Source organism: Pieris napi, chromosome 3 (assembly GCF_905475465.1).
Source record: "Pieris napi chromosome 3, ilPieNapi1.2, whole genome shotgun sequence".
NCBI lineage: Eukaryota > Metazoa > Arthropoda > Insecta > Lepidoptera > Pieridae > Pieris > Pieris napi.
The window spans coordinates 2,492,979-2,515,481 of record NC_062236.1 but is presented as its reverse complement, the minus strand read 5'-3'; the positions used below and the strand labels follow the sequence as shown (position 1 = coordinate 2,515,481).

General features: G+C 32.7%; 3 protein-coding genes across 4 annotated transcripts; 2 read left to right on the top strand and 1 right to left on the bottom strand.

Annotated features, from left to right (window-relative positions):
* The first annotated feature begins 68 nt into the window (after positions 1-68).
* On the top strand, positions 69-11,138 carry LOC125063341 (Fanconi anemia group M protein). 2 transcript variants are annotated; one of them, XM_047669749.1, is made up of 18 exons: positions 69-362; positions 461-593; positions 804-987; positions 1,181-1,446; positions 1,714-1,860; positions 2,195-2,319; positions 2,991-3,234; positions 3,737-3,845; positions 4,511-4,612; positions 4,992-5,175; positions 5,334-5,403; positions 5,992-6,171; positions 6,565-6,745; positions 7,079-7,264; positions 7,602-9,490; positions 9,651-9,811; positions 10,042-10,141; positions 10,417-11,138. In XM_047669749.1, exons 1-18 carry the CDS (start codon positions 223-225, stop codon positions 10,603-10,605), a joined length of 4,590 nt encoding a protein of 1,529 aa, XP_047525705.1. In that variant the 5' UTR covers positions 69-222; the 3' UTR covers positions 10,606-11,138. The 2 variants fall into 2 exon arrangements, with proteins under 2 accessions (XP_047525705.1, XP_047525706.1); XM_047669750.1 differs by lacking the exons at positions 69-362; positions 461-593; positions 804-987 and having other exon boundaries at positions 1,184-1,420.
* A 670-nt stretch (positions 11,139-11,808) lies between these two features.
* Positions 11,809-20,820, bottom strand: LOC125063345 (cell division cycle 5-like protein). Its single transcript, XM_047669754.1, has 16 exons — positions 20,613-20,820; positions 20,270-20,535; positions 20,057-20,187; positions 19,746-19,905; positions 19,031-19,199; positions 18,565-18,699; positions 17,625-17,779; positions 17,264-17,422; positions 17,027-17,102; positions 16,600-16,689; positions 15,532-15,703; positions 14,835-15,026; positions 13,754-13,956; positions 13,212-13,374; positions 12,687-12,826; positions 11,809-12,021 (listed from the first exon to the last, which is right to left on the bottom strand). The coding sequence occupies exons 1-16, from the start codon at positions 20,655-20,657 to the stop codon at positions 11,890-11,892; spliced, it is 2,388 nt and encodes a 795-aa protein (XP_047525710.1). The 5' UTR covers positions 20,658-20,820; the 3' UTR covers positions 11,809-11,889.
* A 138-nt stretch (positions 20,821-20,958) lies between these two features.
* LOC125063363 (NADH dehydrogenase [ubiquinone] 1 beta subcomplex subunit 2, mitochondrial-like) lies at positions 20,959-21,745 on the top strand. The gene is made up of 3 exons (XM_047669775.1): positions 20,959-21,139; positions 21,298-21,424; positions 21,590-21,745. The coding sequence occupies exons 1-3, from the start codon at positions 21,045-21,047 to the stop codon at positions 21,674-21,676; spliced, it is 309 nt and encodes a 102-aa protein (XP_047525731.1). The 5' UTR covers positions 20,959-21,044; the 3' UTR covers positions 21,677-21,745.
* The last annotated feature ends 758 nt before the right edge of the window (positions 21,746-22,503 follow it).

The window sequence follows — 22,503 nt, the reverse complement described above, 5'->3', positions numbered from 1 at the left end:
ATTCCTTGAAAGCAAATGTTAATTTTTTTAATTTCAAATAAGTAAATAAATAGTCATTCTAAATTCTAATCATGTTTTGTCAAAAATAGCTTATTACAGGGAATGTAAGAAACAATTTTTTAAGTTTAGGATCTTTGTTACATATTTTGTAGTAAACCTAAAAATTCCTAACTTTTTTGTACATCTCTGAATAAAACGATGACTTCCAAAACAATTTAAACCATGAATATAAATAAGAGACACGATACAATCGAAATTGAAGATGTTTTTGACGATTCAGCTTTACTTGCTAACTTTGAGAACTCTGCATTTAGAGAAGACTCTTTTTCTGACAGAAATGCAAATAAAAGTCTAAACGTAAGGTATGAACTTAGAGCTAGGTCTTTGCCAATATAAGATGAAAGCTTAAGTAAAATACGATTTTTTTTATCTACCTTTATTTTAAACCAAATTCTTTCAGTGCTTTGTGTTGTGATGAGGAAATAAATGGATATGATAGACTAACTGGTAAAACATGGATATATCCGACAAACTATCCCGTAAGGGACTATCAGTTCAACATAATTCAATCTGCAATAGTAAAAAACACATTGGTATGTAAGCTTTAGTGGTGTGTTTAGTTGTATCATCAGAAATTGCGGCTTTAATAACTATCATTATTTTTAAATAGTATGGGCCGTAATTTACAGACTTTGTATGACAAATGAGAAAGATGTTATGGCTTAGTACTCTTGTATTGTATTGGACTGCTATAATTCCAAACCATATTTAGCTCTGTAATGTCAAATATACAATGTTTCTAGGTAAGTCTTCCAACGGGTTTAGGTAAAACATTTATAGCTGCTGTTATCATGTACAATTTTTACCGTTGGTATCCTCTTGGGAAGATTGTATTTACTGCACCAACCAGACCCCTGGTAGCTCAACAAATTGAAGCCTGTTATAGTATCGTAGCATTGCCACCAAAAGATACCATTGAAATGACAGGTAAATCCTAAACATGAGTGTAAATTAATTTACATATTTATATTAAATTATTTAGCTAGTAATTTTATCTAATTAATTGAATTATTTGCTACTTGAAGAACAGTAAATCTTTTGTAAGGTTTTTTATGATTAATAATTCAGTCATATAATTAAGATAAAATATACTATTAAAGTTCTTCTAAATTAACTTCAGGGCACATGCGAGTTAGTACCAGGAAAGAACATTGGTTAAGTAAAAGAGTATTTTTTGCGACACCCCAAGTTATTTACAACGATATTAAGTCCGGTATATGTCCTGGTGAGAGTTTACGATGTCTAGTTGTGGATGAAGCACATAGAGCAAGAGGGAACTATGCATACTGCCAAATTGTGTCAACACTTGCTGATATGGGCCATAAGACATACAGAGTACTTGCTTTGTCTGCTACGCCAGGTAGTAAAGTGGAAGATGTGGTTAATGTAAGCTATTTCATTTAATGCAGCTACATAACAATGTTATTTAATACACACAAGGGCGATATTTTAAAAAAAATCAAATTAAATAGTTGATTAACTAATTTCAGTTGCACAATTTTTTTTTGATTATACTTATCTTTAAAATGAATTTTGGTACAAGCATTAATTTTTTTAAGCTACTTGACTATCACATCACATGGGCTCTATAGGTAAACAATGACAATATTAAGAGCTTTTATTTTCTTTATAAATAATATGTCAATGTTGCAGGTAGTTAAAAATTTGAACATAGCTCACTTGGAGTTAAGGACTGAAAATTGCATAGATGTCGCTCCTTACAGCCATTCCCGGAAAATAAATACTGTTATTATTCAGCTGGGACCTGAATTAACTCACTTGAGGCAGCAATATGTTGAGGTAATTCTCATATAAGAGATTTTACAAAATTCAAAATTGCTAATAATTATCTGTGTAAACTCTATATCACTACTGAAGGGACCGCACTTTTTAGCATTATAGAGATTCTTATAACAAAATTTAATAATATATATTTATAATATAATTAATAAAGTATCACTTATTGGATTTAAATGTATTGAATAATGACAATTTTCAATAATTTAGAGGACAGCAAATATAGTGACAATCCAGTATTAACAGTTGCAATTGTAATAATTTTCATTTACTAGATTGATGTATTTAAAATGAAGCTCTAATCTCGAATCTTATTAATTATTACCTTATTTTCTAGATTTTAGATGGTTATGCAAGAAGACTAAAACAATTGAACATTCTGCCACATAACCTTGGGAATTTGTCAAAGGGTCGAGTAGTTATGTTATATAAAGAGTTTCAAACTAGAGATAAGAGTGCCAGGTATGTAAATACATTATATTACTTATTTAACGGATATAAACGTAAACATTATGTGATATAATGATAAGCATCTAATTGAAATATTAGCATATTATTGCCATCTATTGTCGCGAAGAAGTAATATTCTTTTTATTCAGTATGCCTTATGTGTACTCGCGTAACCCAAAGACAAAATTCTTCTCTAACAGATATGTGATACGTCATTAGACAGAGAGAGAAGTCGAGATTGACTGTGCAGATCAGAATTAGCTATCTATAGCTAAATTTGTAATTAAAACACCACTATGTGGAAGCAGCTGCCCACTGAAGTATTGCGATTAGACTTAGGGTCCTTCAAGAAAAGAGCTTATAAATTTTTAAAAGGCCGGCAACGCAATCGCGAGCTCTCTGGCATCGAGAGTGTCCATATCGTTTAACATCAGGTGAGCCTCCTGCCTGTTTGCCCTATGTTCTATATAAAAAAAAAAAACAAATACATATTGAAAAGTCTGTCAAAACTTGACTTATTGTACAACAGTTGTAAAATTATACTAAGTGTTATTTATAATTTATTACTTTAAGTACCTGTTATTATGAGTAAGACAAATGGAAGATTCTAGCTGCCACATGCAATCCTAGTATGGGGGATATGTAATTTTTCTTTTTTAAATTTTTTTTTAAATTTTCTACAGGCATCCACAGCACAATATAATAATGAAAGATTTTACGTTGTTAATCGCACTTTATCATGGTCTTGAATTACTACTTAAACACGGGTCAAGGGTGTTCTTAAATTTCTTTGACGAACATCCGGAGAAGTCGTGGATACAGAGTGATGATAAATTAACATCATTGTTGGAGAGATTGAGGGATGATCTAGGAATAAATCCATTGTCTTTGGATAGAAGTGTGTTGCCCGATGGAACTGTGCCCGAGGTAGGTTTTAGTTAGTGTTTCTTTCTATGATTTCTCCCCGTGAATATGTCGATGCGGGTTCAATTTCCAGCGAAGCAATTAATTTTTCTACTTAACAATTTTGGTAGTTCTACCTACCAAAATTGTTGTTTAAAAAGGTATTTTATTTTTAATAAGCTTGGTACACTGATACATTGGTAAAAGAACCACAATATACAATTTTAATGTGACAAGCACTTATAGGCAAACATGACATACACGAAGAGATAATACAAATACTAATCAAAACAAATATTATGATAATATTTATGTTACAATTTAAAAGTCAATAATTAGGGTAGTTTTAAAAACAAAAAGGCACTAGAAAATCACGAAATTTCGCACCAGCGCGATATTTGTAGACGAATTCTGCAATGGATTTTACTCACTGCTATCTCCTGCCACTAGCGGTGCGTTTTTTGGTGTGATCCAACGTTTAGTAACTTAAATAAATTGAATTAGTTATATATATCTGTTTCTTTAGATGCCAAAACATCTGACATTTGGCCATCCCAAGTTTTACAAGCTCAAAGAAATCATGTTGGAGCATTTTCAAAAGGCAAAAAAAAAGGGAGAAACCACTAAAGCAATAGGTAAGTTTGTTACTTTTACTGACTGTTTAATAATATTGTCTTTGATTTACGCCAGTACTATTCATTTCAATGAAACCTACAACGCGAATTTATTACATCTTTCGACGTTTTTAGTGATTACGAATGTCGTGCTCAAGTATGATTTTATTAAAGTTAATATTCTAGAGTTTTGCCAAAATATCCTATTTCTTTTATTTCTATATTAGATATATGTTATGTTGTTCAGATATATGTTAAATGAAACACTTGGTTTAAAGCTGGGTAACAACTGACTTTAATCGTTTAAAATATGAGCTTATAACTAAGATAAAATTAGGTGTAGTGGGGTTGCGACGCTATCAAAAATTAACTTGGCTTATCTAAGGGTTCATAAATCTATGTGACACTTTAACACCTGTAGTCGACCTTTTTGGATATTATCGGAAACGAGAATATTAAATCACAATTAATGAGTTTGGAGTTCAATATTTCCCAATATTCACTAAAACTAAACCAATCTATTGCTCTTATTTAAATAGTCTTTTATCTCTTTCTATCAAATTGTTTGTACTCTGTGTTGAAAGGAGACAGATAAGAACATATTTAGAATTTTGCATTTAGACTATTGTTTGTATGAATAAGTGGGTAATTGATCTGAAAATAATGGTATTTTTTTTTGATTTTAGTGTTTTGTGAATACCGAGAAAGTGTGAACTTGGTACATTGTATGTTACTTCAGTGTCGTCCACTCATTGTACCGCTTATGTTTGTAGGACAGGGAGCGTCGGGTAAGTTTTTATAAAAATAATATCTAGAATATAAATAATATATAATCTAGAATTATATATATGCTTTCTGATTTTTATAAAGAACCCATCAATCTGGAAGTAATTTAATAATCTTATTAATTTGTAGTAGATTAAATTAAATATAGTTTGGAAACCAAAAGACATTTTCATATGGTCTCAACAAAGGCCCGCATTTTTAAAAGTATACATAAATACATTTAATAATTTCACCTTTTAAGACGATTTCACAGGGAATCGGCCATACGCGAAATCCGTCATGTTTTTTTATTCAAATAGAATCTACATACCCCTTGTTTTTTTTTTAAAGTCACTTTATTTAATGAGAAAGAATTTTGTATATAAGCATACATATTTCTAGGCAAAGATGGTAAAACAGTGGTATCCCAAAAACAACAGTTGCGCGTAATGCGTTCGTTCCGCGAAGGCTCGTGTAACACGCTCGTGTGTACGTGTGTCGCGGAAGAGGGCCTCGATGTGGGATCTGTGGACCTCATTATTTGCTTTGATATATCTACGAGGTCACCTATACGGCTCGTTCAAAGGTAAATACATAAGCGAGTATATTAAATACATCGCGAATCAATTACATTTAAGTAATAAATAAGAATGTGTTTATTCACTATAAACAGTGCAACCTGTGTCTGAGATCCCAGCTTTTTCAAAACAAACAGAATGGTAAATTCCATAACATTTTTTTTAGATGTGGTCGTACAGGACGTGAGCGAGGTGGTCAAGTCCATATTCTTGTGACAGAAGGCAGGGAACATCAGGTGAGAATGCTTTCATACAAGTAAAAAAGTTGAAAATCATTTGTCATTTAGGACATCATTCAAAAAAATATTTGCCACTACAGTAAAAGTTGGTAAATGTGATGCGGTCGGTTTTTAACATATTTTTTATTAACAGAAAGATAAACTCATATATTACCTGTATGTTATATACATAGTCAAAACGTCAAAAGTTGTGTGTATATTTCATTTAAAAGAAAATCTACATACAAATGCGTTAATTATAATGTTACCGTTATTTATCTTGCATTTTATTTTCCATAACTATTAAACTATCTAAGGGTTCGCGTGTGATACAGCATGTTCCCCTTAACCCCCAAAACATCATGATTTCCTCTAAATTTTGTTGGCAACCCAGCTAATGTTAGTGTTGCCATATTTTTCCCCGAAGGCGCTATTATTAATTGAATATATTTGACAATTTATATAGTTTTAATCTAATGTGACAATTACTTTAAAAACAGACAACTGGATCCCTAGAATTTCGTATTCAATATTAAAAATAATAATTGATACAATTATTTAATCACTATTTTTGTTCAACTGTTTTGTACATTATGATAATTTCAGACGCTTATAGATTGTATGCGCCAACGCGATGGCTTAAATACAAGAATACAACAATCAAAAGAAGTGGAAAATTCTCTATATAAATCGAACCCAAGGATGATTCCACATGACTTCAGGCCTCAGTGCCAAAAGATGCACATCACTGTACCTAAAAAATGTGATCCTGATAAAACGAAAAAGGTAAGTTTTTTTCTTAAATTTTATAAACTTAACGTATCACCGATTTCCTCACAAAGTTTTCCATACAATTGTTTCTTACGTATTTAGATTTTATTCCTTTATTGCAATGATGCTGTAACACAATATTAGGGGATGAGCATTTGAGACTTTTCCACTAGTGTTACCGGGATAATATTTCTTTTATTCCTATATAAGTTTGAAAAGCTAAACGATATTGATGAGTAGTACCGAAAGCGTGGCGATAATACCGGAACTCAATTTTCAATTTTCTAAATCCAATACATTTTCGACAAGAGTCCTTAGTACAAGTCCTCTAAATCATACCCTTAGACTCTTTGGTGTTTGGTAATCAAAAAATTTAAATCGTATTTTAAATAAAAATATTCAAACTAGGGCCAGAAAGATTTAAGAAGTATGCTACAAGGCAGGCCCTCAACTAGCAGTTCAAATAACACAAGATTAGTAGAAAACGATGAATTAATACATGAAGATGAATTTGATGAGTTATTTCCCGATGGATTTAAAGATGTTCAGCGATTGAGTGATTCTAAAGAATATTGGAATATGAATAAAGGTAACATTTTTAACTTTGCCCCAAATAGCTCTCTTGCTACAAATAAATAACGATACTTGTAAAGGAGGGCTAAATTTTTTTACCATATGCAGCTAGGAAGGTTTGAAAACCTGAAGAACACTGAAGACTGGTTGTATTTCTTTTAACCGGAAGTCATCCGGGTTATGTTTAAATTGTTTTTTTTTTTTATAAAATAAAGTCAAACAGTAAGAGGAGAGTTGAATTTACTAACTCTAATTATATTGCTACTTCCAAATCAAAGTTTTCTACTCCACAAGTATCTTGCTTTGTCAGTCGTCCCCTCACCAATATATGTGCTTTAATAAATTACAGAAGCAATTATAGAATCCAGTAATAAAGAAGGCAATCGTGTCCAGTTACACAACTGGCTCGAATGGCAGAGAACAAAGCAGACAACTATTAATATTGGACATTCGATGGATACAGATATTTTGATTTCCCTTCTCAAATATAGTGACGATAAAAGATTTGATGCGCCACCCTCGACCCAAAATCCGAGTAAGTAGATACAATTGTGAAGGATTTTCTGTATATTGTTTATCGATTTTCAGCATATTTTTCTCCATTTTTATAAATTTTTGGCCTTTATTTTGTGCACTCTAGAATATAATATGCTCCATTGCTTACATAGTAATCCCGTTATTTAAATCGTTGTAATATTAAGATCGAGGTAAATATTATGTAAATTCGTTTTATAATTTCATCTAGTAAATGTATGTATGATGTATACACAGCATGCATACTTGAAAATTAAACTCAACCCTTTGTTCTAAGGGTTTAACCAGCTCTGACCTCCATACATTTTTAGGGATTGTAACATCTAATAATGTTTCAGCTTTTAACACTCAAGATTTTGAAACGCAAAATATAAAAGTCCCTTCGCCTGCCAAACCGAAACCAGCAAAGAAAAAACTCAAACCAACAACGAAATCTCCAATTAAAAAAGATGGCGATATTAGAGCACTATTTAGCACAGCAACAAAATCTACCAAAGACTATACAAAACTATTAAACGATCTTGGTATACAAAACGATGGTAAACAACCCACGAGCTTAATAAATTTACTCGTTGATCTCAAATTAGAAGTAACGAATAATGTTAAGAAATGCTATATATGCACAAACATATGTGACTGTACAGTTATAGCAAATGCTAAGAATAAACAAAAAGCAAAACCACTGTTATTTCTAAATGGTATAATTAATTTACCCGATATTAATTTAATTGATAGTTTAAATACAGAAACAATATTAAAATGCTCAAAAACAAATAAGAATGAAGTTTCTGATAATAATAATAGCATGGATGAGCTCCAGAATGAAAGTGAAAACTTCAAGTTAGACTTTGATTTTGATTTATCAGAGTCACCGAAAGAAGGAATAAAATCTGAAGCCAAAACTAATGTTAATAATTTCGATATAGGTGATATTGATGATATTTTTGAAAATAGTAGTCCAGAAGAAGCTGGTTTAATAGAAATTAAAAAAGAAGAGAAACCAAAAGAAGCACTTGGCTTTTTTGGTTTAGAAAGTATAGAGGACATATTCGCTGATTCAGATGAAGAACTAACAAATCAAAAAGAATTAAAAGAAGAAAATAAAGTTGATGTCCACATTGCGATAACTTCTGATGATGATGACTGCGGCGTATGTGAAGCTTCACCCACTCATACATATAAGAACCACACAAAAATAAGAAGTCCATCTTTACTTTCTGGTACTTTAAAACTAGATCTTCCTACCTCTCCTATACTCGGCAGCCAACCTCGCAAACTTAACCTTAGTACCAAGAAAAATAAATTGAAAAGTTCAACTCCTCTTAATTCAAGGAAAAAACTTTTACTTGAACCAGAAACCATAGACAAACATATGACAATAGAAAATGATTCCAAATGCGTTGGAAATGTTTCGGAAACCAGTAACAGTAAAAGTATGTTCACAATAACTCAACTAGTCGATATGATTAACAAAACTAATAATTCTACTATAAATAAATCTGAAATTCCCAAAGAAAGGAGTTTATCACCTATCCTTTTAACACAAGCAGATAGAAAATTACTTAAAACTGTGACACAAAATACAACTCTCAATTCAAAACCAGAAAGTTTAATTATATTGGAAAGTGACAGTGATGACAATGCTGAAGAATACAACGCTGAAGTAGAATCAATAAATATATTAAATGAGCCAAAATCAGAACCCCAAAAAACGATTAAAAATGAAATTAATGATTTTTTCCAAGACGTTAACAAGAACCGCAAAGACTTAAATAATACACCAAACAGTTCAAAGACGCCAAAAAGAAAGATGGAGAATGACGATGAAATAATAGCTTCTCCATACTTTAGCAAAAGGCGAAAATTGGACGAACAAAGTAAAAAATCGCTTATGTTAAGGGAAAAGGTGTTAGCTGTCATATCATCGAATAACTTCAATACAAATAAAGACAAGCAAGTAAATTATTTTACGTGCTCACAAAAGTTCTCGCAAAAGGAAAACGAGCCCGTATATCATGAAAAACACGAACACGAAAAATCCCCAGATGGACACAAAATGCTTCAGATGTTTAGAAAAGATACACCAAGAAAAATTAATTTTGCCGTTCGATTGGAAAATAGTGGCTTTGATGATAGCGATGATGATTTTGTTGGTAGTGATAGAACTTCCAAAGAAAAACGCAAAATTGGTAGAAGTCAGAGAACCCCAAATCATAAAGCTCGAAAGGTGAGATTTTATTGCTATAGCATCAGACACTTTTAGTAAAACATTTACAGATTTTCATTTAGGAATTTTGAAGTGTACTTAAATAATATCTCATCTTAATGTTATATGGGAGAAAATAAATTATTATTATTATTGTATCTTTTAAACAATATTTTTTTAGAAAAAAAGAAATGAATTCCTGGATCTAGAAGCGGAGATATCATCAGGTGACAGTGGTGACGAATTGAGTGAAGATAGCGCGGGATCTCTTGTAGAGTTCATAGATGATGCGCAAGCGCAGCTCGACACGGATATGCAAGCGCACTATATACGATCTGTCAAGTATGTTCTATTTTATTTAACATATTTTGAAGTTAGAAACCTGAAATAATTGTTAGGTGCGTTGTTTCCGGATTTTTTCTCTTAGTGGTCGGCATAATGTTATCATTTGACTTATTGTTAAGTTTTAACTACAAAAATATTTATCGTTCTAGGGTTTGAACTTTAATAAGATTTATAAAGCGGTGAATATATATGCCAGCAGCGTTAATTAAAACGTATATTTTTTTCAGGAGTCCCGTAAACGGCGTATTCAAAATTCCACAACTTCCAAAGAAATTCAATAATGAAGAAATTTTTTCACAATTTGTTGAAGAAGATACTTATGAAATGGTAAATATTCTTGTTGGAAAAGTCGAAAATTATAATTTTATGTTGAAGAACAACAGTTTTATTAGATTCTTCGCTATATAAAATAAACATTGAATTGTAAGTCTTTGGATTTTTCGAATAGGACTCGTAGCAATTACGATTGGTATTTTAATATATATAATCAGTATGTATCAGAAATATTCCCTTTTACTCATCCATATTAAATAAATACGCTTTAATGTTTTTTTTGCTTATATATAGAGTACATTGTTTAATTTAATATTTTTTTATTACAGGATAGTTTTTGCGTCGATTCCCATATCGGTCTAACTCAAGCTAACGATATGTCAGAACTGGAAATCGCAGAAATGATTCTAGAAAACAAGAAGAGAAAATTTACAAAAAATGATACAATCGACAGTCCAATAGTTAGGAAAGTTAAAAAATGTAGACGTAAGATTGATAGCGATTCTGACAGCAGCTGATAAAGTACTGGGCTTGTTTAGTCTTGAGAACTGTCAGGACTTAAAAAATAATACATAATTCTCAGGTGCCTTGATTTGATTTCAATGAAAAGTACGACTTCATCATGAATTAAATAATTATTTACCCGGGACTCAAACCTACCACCGGCAGAAATACAAAATACGTTAGATCATTGAAATTTTCAAATTATATATTTATTTAAAAATCATTTGTTTTTGACAGTCAGTTTTTGGTTCTTTTTATCTGTTATAACCACAGATCTAGAATAAATATTAAAGACAGAGTATGCACAGCAAGGAATATAATTTTAAGGATCATATTCCATGCTGCCGAAAATATTTATCTATTCTCTGGTTTTAGCTTTTTCTTACTAGCAACAATTACATAACTTAGATTGTTAGTATTTATTGTGAGATTATGCTAGATTGTTTTTCTTATTTAATTTTGTATAACTTTTGTAGTATTTAAAATAATATCCCAACGGTGGATATCTCTGTGATAATTATTTAAGATAATAAAAGTTACTATTAAAGATGTACTTTTATTGCAGTAGTTAAGTTTGCCCCAAATATTTCTAATCAAGTCTAAATACTCCACCTTGTTGATGAAAACTAAATCTAATAATTGCAACATTTTAACCAATATTATACGTATGGGTCGGTTATCGAAAGCTGGCGCGTTCACAGTACTCACACTAATGCAATTTCACTATACAGTATGTTTAAAAATATGACTTTTTTGCCAAGCTATATATTTTAGTCTACTCTGGTTTTAGTAAGGTTGGGTGGGTTGTTAATAAATAAAAATGTGTTAAATACATATACATAAATATTATGTGCATACGAGGGTGGATCCAAAAGTTCTAAGCCCGACCAAGAACGTAAAAGAGTAGTTTTAATCATTTTTCATTTTTCGACATTAGCTCCATCTCAACACACTTCGCTTTTACTTCACTAACTATTCTTTTAATACTCCTCTTAGAAACCCTAGTCGCATCTGATGTCAAATAAAATATAACATTTTTCATTAAACTGTTTTTATTAAGATGTTTAAAATAATTAAACGCCAGCTTTAGATACATACATACTAATATGTCTCTTTTCATCGAAGCGTTAATACAATTTGCCAGAAAGAGACGATAGGGTGCAATATGCGTATTTATGAATCGATAAACTAATCGGATTTTAAATAAAAAACAGGAATCTTTTACAATTCTTAGCTTTATTAAATAATTGACAATAAAACTAGATGGCGCTAATATGAGTTGCAATATGTTAATATATTTATTGTATCTTCGGTTGGACAGGCATTTGTTTCTTCTTGTGTATGTCTTCTAATTCCGCCTGCAGCTCGGAATATCGTCTTTGTAATTGTTTTTCTCTATCCGTTTGACGATTCACGTCTTCCGTTAACGACTGAAAAATACAAATTTTAGTTAGAATTATTATATTTGATAATTTAAGTTGACCTACCAAAAGTCTTGACAGAGAACAATATGTTGTCAACTGTTTTAGCAGTAAGATCCCGGATGGAAATAATAAAAATTTATACTTCTTTAGGCGCGTTATGAAAAATTGATGAGAGTGAAATTTTACGATGCGCGCGCACCGTGACACTAAATTAACAGAATGAAGTTAGTGGCGCATGTTGGCACGCACGCCGCCTCTGTTCACTGTGTATTTATATTTATCCACATGCTTTGAGTTTCTACATTTAAAACACTGTTTTCATTACACAAGTGCGAATTTTATATGTGCGTCTGAATTATAATCAGTAGTGATTTAAATTGAATATTTAAATCAATACTAATTAATATTAGAAAATATTTGTGAAAAAACTGTGCTCATCAACCTTCCTAAGTGCTTCAATACAATTGAGGTTAACTATCCGTATGTATTATTAATAATGCGAAAGAAGTATAACTTCTTACGCGCGTACATAAGTACATGCACCCTTTTTTTCCTATTTTGTGTTTTTGTGATATAAATACAGTTATTTAAACATGTTAGATAGATACAAAAAAAACTATTTTGATTAATTCTTCATCGTAAGCTACTTATTTTATTCTGCAAGGCTATACCTCTATTCTTCGTGGTATCGCAGCTTTCTCTTGTTCCGCGAGAAACCGGAATGTTGATAACTCGAGATTGGCCTGCTCGATCTGCTCTTGCAGTTCTTGGAACTGCTTTATCAGGGAGGCTGTCCGGCTTTGGTACCCACCTGATCAACATTCATTAAGACATGATATCCTAGTGGTGGTTAACAATAAAACTAGAATAAATACTTGCATTTGCATTATATATTTGTTATTGTATGCATGTGATATTGTTGGAATTAACGATAATTATGACGATCTATTTATTTACATGTGCTAAACTTTATGTATGTTTGTCCATACATTTCACGGAAACCATAAGTAGTATCAAAATCAGGTTTTTTTTTCAAGTTAAGGAACAGTTTCATCACAATCGGTTTGAGATATGGATCTTCACATTAATGGAAGGGAGATATGGAATTTGTTGGATTGGATATAACTTAGACCTACAAAATATTATATTTTTTTTAAAGTATATTTTACCGTAAATGAAGCTATCACATAACTCACCAGTCAAAACTCTTAATTTCTTCTCCATTTTGGAGCATTTCTTGGCCTCTTTAGCCATATGGGCACGATTCTGTTCCAGCCTTTTCTCGGCCGATTCAAGCCGATCCTTTTTACTCGCTAAGTTCGCACGAGTGTACCGGTTTTGACCCGGTAGAAATAGCACCTACAAAGGAGATTTAAAATTAATAATACAGCGTTAAAGTATACACAATATATAACAACACTTTCAACACGAAGAACAAAGAAAATATATAGTTCTCAAAAATCATAAATATATTGTATCGCATATAAATGTGTTTTTATGTTTGAACGTACTTATCTCAAAAGCTACTGGTTCAAACTAAAATTTCGGATAATACTAATCGATGAATATCCTAATGTTTTTTTAAATAGATCAGGGGGCATAGGCACTAAAGGCTCACGACGTGATACCGTTAATTGATACCACCGCCCATGGACACTCTCAATGTCAGACAGCTCGCGAGTACGTTGCCGGCCTTTTAATTATGCATACATGCTGAATACAGTATAAAATATCATACCTGCGCCAAACACTCCTCCCAGACCTGCGTGTACGCATCCATACTAAGGTCCCCATGGCCCATGCCCGCTTTCACAACCTCCATCTCGCTATCAAGGAGGGATCTTGCACCTTGCAATTCTTCAGCCGTAAATTCTTCGTAGGGATTCTGTTCCAGATATGCTAAGTGGGATGCCTGTTGTTGGACTGACCATTTCTTTTCACCTGAAAATGTTTTTTTCGGAAAAATAAGCCTCTTCACCGTGCAACACGTCTTTGCAGCAATGGAATTTTCTTTCTATGTACGACTATTTAAAACTCGCTCTTACGGCGAAGGAGAACTTTGTAAAGAAATTATATCGTAGACTTTCATAGAAGGCTGTTAATAGTATAATGGAACGGAATAATATTTTCACGGTTTTAACTTGATTTGTGTTGTTCATTGTCTGTCAAGGTTAACTAAGTTTGATATCTATATATATAATTTAAAAGGAAAAAGAAAGCGTGGTCGCCCTCTTGCACGGTGGGCCGACGAAAGTTGGTGGAGAGGATTGGGAGAAAAATGCTCAAAACAGAGAGAGATGGAGTCAATTGGAGGAGGCCTATACTCAATATGTATGTATTTTGTGTGTGTGTATATTTTGTAAATTTTTCAAGGAATACATGAGGCTTAATTGTTATTATTATATATAAAAATGAAATAATAAGTAAAGAAAATACTAAAAACGACGATTAAATTTTCCAATATCGGTTACTATTCTGTCTTCTAAGTCTTCCTTTGTTTTTTTAGAAATAAAGGAGTGTCACTTGGTTGTCTGTAGTTTGAGTGAGGTTATCTTTGGTCTGTTTTAGAAATGTTGTATTACGTCTTGACACAAATATATGTAGGTGATACGATGTTCACGAGTTTATATAATTAACAATGTATAGAATAAATTGATTAAAAGTTTCTTTGCCACTTATCATATATTTTCTTCGCAACAGGTATTTAAGAATAGATAGATATTTTTCTTTAACTTTAGATAATCAAATTCCTTACAATTACAGTTTTCAATACATCGGGAATCTGAACATGTTTTCTGAAATTTTGTAGCATTACTTACTTGTCACGGGCAAATTAGGGTCATGCAATGCGTCATAATGTAGCATGGTCATCATTTCGGCCTTGAGCAATTCCTCCGCTCGTTGCAGGGGCGTGAGAGGGGCTGATCCCCGGGCTCCCATTGGGGACACTTGCACCGGACGCACGCAGCCTCGACGGATGGCTGCGCTACGGAGCGCTAGGGCTGCTTGGCCTTTAACAATTTAATAAATATTGTATAAAATATTTAGATCATAAATAAAAAATATTATGCGTGTGTGTCTTGTCCGGATACTGTTCAAAAATTAAAACTGCAGAAGAGAGACACTGACTTCGAGGTAATAGATATCATGATTAGCTATTCTAGCTGTTACTCATTACGACGTGAGCAGTGTTGGCTTTGTAGCTTCAGCGTGCTACTCTCATCCCTGAGGTCGTAGGTTCGATTCTCGGCTGTGCACCAATGGACTTTCTGTCTATGAGCACATTCATCATGTGCTCGACCGGTGAAGGAAAAAATCGTGAGGAAACCAAAGCTTTAGACTCAAAAAGTCGACGGAGTGTGTCAGGCACAGGAGGCTGACTATTAGATTGTCAAATGATCATGAAACTAATACAGAAATCTGAAGCCGAGACCTAAGAAAGTTGTAATGCCAGTGATTTATTTACTAATTACGACGGACTTAAATAGAACATTAATTGATTGGATAAAAACTCACGTTTCTCTTCTTGGTCTCTGGCGAACTTGGCATCAGCGTCAGCCTGGTCTTCGATCCTGGATTCGAAGGAAGACTCTGAGCTTTCTTCATTATCTTGATCGGGGACCACAATCTCATAATCATTTCTCGGTGTCGGCAAAGACAGAAGCGCGCTTCGAACTGACGATTTTAACTGAAAATTGAAATACAATTAAAAGTAAAACTGTATTTTTTTAGCATCATCAGATTTTTTTATAGATAGCTGCGGCCCAAGGCACATGCAACGCCGGCCGACTAGCGAGTGTGTTGCTGACCCATATCTTAGTTAAAAGAACGCAATAAGTCTGATTCAGTTTCTATGAATAAAGGGATTAATTTATATTTTTACTTAAAATCGTTATTTTTATTAACACAATCAACAAAAAAAACTATAATTTGAAATATTCATTCCTTTCCTTTTATGCATATAGTCGTGTTTTAACTCGTGTATATATATGTATATTATTTATCTTCTTTATATATATATAATTCTACTGTACGTGTATATATCGCTAAACTCCTCTTAAACGGCTGGACCTATTTGAATGAATTTTTTGTATGCGTTTGGGTACTTTTATATGGTTGGCCAAATCAGCCCGGCAGTATATAGGCCCTATATCTAGGTTATTTATCTACACAGCAAATTAACAGCTGGTACATAAACTTTCTGTGCATGTTTCGTAATTAAACTCCTAATCGGCTGGACAGATTTTGATGAAATTTTTTGTGTGTTCAAGTGGAGTATTATTTACATTATTAGATTTTTTTTGTAGTAAGACGTGTGTACAGGACAACGACTGTCAAACCCGCTAGTATTATATAATTTCGACCAGTCACTTTACACGTGTTTGTATCATGTTATCACTATAGTGTTCTTATCACCCGTTCTACGCCTTCATTTGGTAAATGTAAATTTACATCTGTCATTTTTAATTATTGACGTACATCACGTGTACAATGCACCAAAAGGATTAAATTTTGATTTGATTTTTTTGACAAAACATAGGTTTAGTCCAATTTAATTGGAATCAACATATAAATAACAATTACCTGTTTTTGTATTTGACGGTTTTCTGCTGGAGTATCACCAGCTGTTACATCTTCTGGGTTTATACTTAGCTTGTCTCTTAGACCTGGAGTCTGAAATACATATACTAGAATTAAACTCTAGAAATTTAGAATAAATTGTATGGAAAATCGATTTGACATTGACATACATGACAGAACTTTTAAGTTCTAAGTAATTCTGAGGCAATGAAAGCCGAAAATACTTTGAGCGAAGTAAAATGCGAATCTCAAGACTGAACGCGATGGAGGCTCACTGCGAACGCCCTTTGCCCCATCAAGGGTCATAGGGCATGAAGATCCATATTCTTACTTATATCTTAAGTCACAATTTTGACTGACAGCGCTGTCAAAAATGTCAAACTAGATACAGGAAAAATGGTTTGATAGCTTAAGCCAATTCAGATCTTACCATTAGTGCAGTTTGTGTCTGATTATGTCCCGGAGTAGCAAAACTTCCTGGAGTGGACACTTCACTACGTGATGATCTGAAATATATTATATATATTCATTTTAAAAGATAGTTAAATTACTAAAAATACTTATGCAAGCAATTTTTTAAAAGTTATTTATTGTTAGTTTATAATATTTAACAAGAAAATATATAATTATATATATAATTGTATGTGTTTTAATCTTATAAAAATACCTGAAGGGCGTGGCTAGTACAGTGTTGGGCGTGGCCGGGGCTTGCGACTGAGGCAGAGATCCGCTAAAGTCCGATTCGTGTAAGGGCGTGTTGAGTCCCCCCTTTAGAGGTGTGTCTACGTGCGTTAGAGCCATCACGTTTTGGGCTTCCATCATTATCCTGTGACATTAAAAAAAAATTGGGTGAAAATTGGTAAATTAGCAAAAAGTAGGAAAAAAGTAGGAATATTGCTGAAAAATTGCTGGAAGGGATGATTTTTGAATTTAATTAAAATTATAAAAATATCTTTTATATATATAAATCGAGTTATGTAAATAATGTAATAAATTTATAATTAATAAATAATACAATTATAAACTACCTGTCATGTTGAACAGTAGGCGTCCGCAAGGCCGTAGCGGGAGCGGGCGTGAGAGCGTAATGAGCGAGCAGAGCGTCGGTGGGAGCGCCCGCTCCACCTGCTGATTCCCGCGCTACTTCCGACGCCCGACCCAGTTTCACTACTTGTTGGAGTTCCTGTTTAAGGTAACATATTTTTTTTATAACTAATAAGACTCACACTGCTTTACATATTAATACATAAATTAATTCTTTTCTGAAAATTTATATTAATAATTGTTATTATTTTTACTTCTCTGAATGTTTTTTTTAAATTTATTTTATAGCCTGCTTTGTTTTTTATTGTGAAATGTGTCTCTGTATATGTCCTGCATACTTGTAAATAATGTTCTGTTTTGTATTGTAATACAGATACTGGCAAACATCTTGAGCAATAAACAAGGGAGTGGGGGAAAGTTTGCGCATCGTACACAAACGTCAACTGATTTACCAATGACGCGGATCGACACGTCACTCTCCCGTCTCCTCCCAGTGATACCTAAAAATCCCTTCTGCGCAAGGCAAGGACATTTGTTTAAGATATTTTGCCGGTATCTGTATTTTGGTGAGTGCCCGTATGTGTATGGTTAGATTCTATCGAATAAAATAATATATTTGTCAACAGCATATCTCAGACTAATCACAATAAACGAAACGCGTTTGTTTTGTCTGTATTTTTATAGTTAAAACTCATATCAGTATGTAACTCATTATTTTATAAAATATATTTATTGCACACATTGCATTGATAAATATTTAATAAGGCAAGTATAACCTACTTACCCGATAAGATGAGCCTTCTGTTTCACCAATTTTTTAGCTTTTTATTTATTTATAGTAAGTTTCCACATTTTAGTCTATTCCATAGAGAAATTCACGAACATAAGTATTTATATAATATAGTAATTAAATATACTCCATACCTGATCAGTAACTTGTGGTTCTGGCAACACAAGCTTGCTTCTCTTGCGGGCTGGTTGGTCTCCTTGCAACATCGCCTGGGGGACATCATTCTCCTTACGCTGCTTTAACTTGCCCTTGTCTTTACGACGGTCACGCTGTAAATTATTTATTTATTTACACTTATTGCCCATACAGGAATTAAAACTTAAAACTAATTAAATGATTCAACTTGATACTATATGCAAAGAAAGAATAGTGTTGGAAACCAATTTGGCATTCTTAATATCCCATTAAATTTAATAGCCCTTTTTAGATCAAATATATTTATGTTCAAAAAGGTTGGAGTCAACAACTAAAAATTTAATACTGACTAATTACTGATGTAAATCTTGATCATAATTTACTTTGAATTTTTTATTAATGTAAAATATGAATATGTAAGAATCTCTTCTATGATATTAAAAACCATAAAACTTAAAAGCTTACTTCCTCCTTCTCCGACTGTAACTCTCCATCCAGGTGTTGTTGTCGCAGTCTTGAGAAGTCTGGAGCCATGGGGTCAACAACCTCTTCAGAAGTGTCATAGAACCCAGCAGCTGGCCTCTTCTCAAATGGAATTTCTGAGTTGTAGTCTACACCACGCTTCTTCTTACGTCTATATTGATAAATACAATAAAAATAGGTAAATGGATATTTCTTGGAAATATAATAATACATCTATCTCTGTTTTAAAATGTATTGTCTTCAAAGATGACTCTTACTCATAAGGAATTATTTGTTTTTACTCATAAATAACTCAGTAGTCACATTGACTGCCTCAAAACATTGTGAAATGTTAAACATTTTTTTAATTTAACCTAGGATCCTTTATTTTTCTATAATTTTCTATAAACAATTAATGTCTTGGGTTAGTTTTCATAGAAGGCTGATTGCCCACTTGTCTTAAAAAAAAACTATATATGTGATGAATCAAATGCAGATATGTGACTTCCACACATCCCAAAAAAATGTATACAAATTAATTTTCTCCAATTTTCTTTTGATAAGTCTGTTCAAGCCTATGAAGAAAATAAAATTGTGGCAATATATAACATATTATTTGACTACTTTAGTACTACTATAATACTTAATCAGTAAACATTTACAATCAGAAACTGAAATCAACAAATATCCTAATGCAGCATAAATTAATTATTATTACCTCATAGGCACTGATATTCCAGCTGCACTTAATTCCCTCCTCTTTTGTAATGCAGCAAGCCGTCTGGCTTCTTCCAGTTGTTTTTCTCTAGCCTTCCTTTTAGCCTTTTTTCCTTGAGTGTTAGCTAAACGAGCCCGAGCTTCTGATAACATTTCCAGCTCTAAAAAGCGAGTGATATTTTAATGTAAAATCTTATAGTTTCTAAGTAAAATCTTAGTTATACATCATAAACTATACGAAAATTATTTTACACATAGGTTAGTAGACTTTAATTGTGGCAATGATTTTTTTTATAAAAAAGTTTATTTTACCATCTTCATCCATGTCCTTGGGATCAGGCCGAGCTGGTTTGGTCTCAGGATTGGGGTCAATCTCTCCAGGCTTAAGTTTTCGAGGATCATCTCCAATATCCTCTCCCTCCTCTTTCTTTTGTGCTTGGTCCCTATGCAACAACACAAATTTAGTTTGGATTATTAAAATACATTACATACAAGGCTTATTTTTCTACTAACATCTCAACTCACAGTAAATATTCATATCGCTCCAAACATTGAGCAGCTGTTCGTCCAATTATAGGTGCAATAGTCCTCCATTGTGTTGGCATCAACTTGGCGAGATGGAGCAACTTCTCGTCTTCCTCCCTCGACCACTCGGTCTTCTTGATGCTAGGATCCAGCCATTCATACCAACGAGCTTTACACTGCTTAGCCGACTTACGATGAAGCAGTGAGGCGATACGAGACCATTGGTTTTTGCCATATTTCATAACCGCCGCTTTGAGGATTTCATCCTTAAATTTTAAGTAAAGAAAATAGATATAAAACAAATGAGGTTTCAGTGTGTGTATTTATGCAGAACTATGCCTACCTCGGTATTGCGCCAAACGCCGCCTTTTATCATAATACGCGGCATGATGGCAGTTGATTTTTTATTAACAGTTTATTACAATATAGTTCTTTACACAAAGCATGAAATATTAATCAATTCTTTGGTTAAAGTGAAAATTGGAAAATAAGTAATAATATTGAACAATCTACAATAACTTCACTTGAGGCCTGAGGGCGACAGATAAAACATAAAAATAACTGCAGCTTTGACAGCTGAAAAAAAACTCAAGACTATATACTATTGTGACTTTTGGTTTGGCAGATATCAGAAATATGACATTTCTGTAGAAATGAAACTTGAAATTGACACTCATAGAGATTAGAGTTCAGTAATCAGTTGACAACTTGACACCAAATAAATTTTACTAAAGCTAAATGTGATTTTCGCTTAAAATATATTTTCTAAATAAAAATGCTTAGTCGATCTATACTGAAACAGGCGGTTTTATTACGAAGCGTGAAGAATGCTGCGACGAATCTTAAACAAATAAGAAACGGTGGCCATGGGTAAGTATTACAAGTCGTTATGTCATTGGATACTTACAAAATTTTAAAAAGAATAAAATTTCTAACTTAGACTGAGCTTTTCTCCCTTTTCTTATGGAACTTCACTTTTTTACAACAACACAACAATATTATTATATGTAAGGAAATGTTTATTACAGTACCTGGACATACAGAGCACCACCACCATTGGCATCTAAGAAGGAGACTTTGTTAGCAGAAGGTCTCGGAGGCCTTTGCTGGTGGTGGATTCTATACCATATTGCAACAGAACCAGAACATATCTATGTATGTAGTTCATGATTATATCAATAAAATGCATTGCATGCATTAAACATACTATTTTATTCATTTTGATTACATTAATGGAACTGAAATTCCTTCAAAACTAACTATCATCTCTTAACTATCTGTCTGTCTAAAATATGTCAAAAAATTATGTATTGATTACAGGGTGAATGGCCATACATTGATCCTAGTACATGGACAAATGAGGAATTGGGCATCCCAGACGATACTGCTGGTCCCTTGAAGAAGTAAAATAACCTTATCTGGAGTAATTAAATTAATTATGTAATATTTGTAAAATATAAGTGTGTAGTTCCTGTTTATTTTTATTTTGTATGGACCAGTTTCTTTTTGTACCTGCTATAATATCCCTGGTGGTAAGGGACTCAATATGTAGCTGTCAGACTTATTGTAGGGCTTGTAAATTGATGTGACATCCCTAAGGTGTAGCTTTACACCACAAGTACTTTGTTTTAATATCTTCTAGTAGATATTTTTAAAACAATATATTATTTTCATCATACTTGTGAGTTTTGTAGTGATAAAATTAACTATAAATTGTTTCATAAAATAGCACTTAGGTATTGATGTAAAAAATGTCAACTTGAAATGGAAATAAGGAAAAAAGTACTGAATACTGATTCTGCTTGTCAGATCAATTTCATGATTTACAACTTTCTATGAATCTATGCTTGATATTTCCAAAGAATACAAGAGTGAACTCATGTCCAGTAATAATAATAATAATAATAAAATATTTATTTGTTTTCTCTCACACAAAAAATACAGACACAAAATACAAATTTCAGCATTAACAGGCAAAATCTGTGTGAGAGACTGGCGACTGTACTAGGATACCTGTATTACAGATTGCCAGTCCCTCCGCATCCGGACCGAATGGAATTTAAGTAGGTACATCAATTTGATCGAGAAACTATTACAAATATTACAAATATACTCACATTTAAGTGGGTGTATGTGATGGTGTAGTAATGCCAACTCCTACAGAATGTTCCCTCTAGGACCAACTTCAAGTACCCCTAAATATTGATTAAAAAATCCCCTAAATACAGAAATAA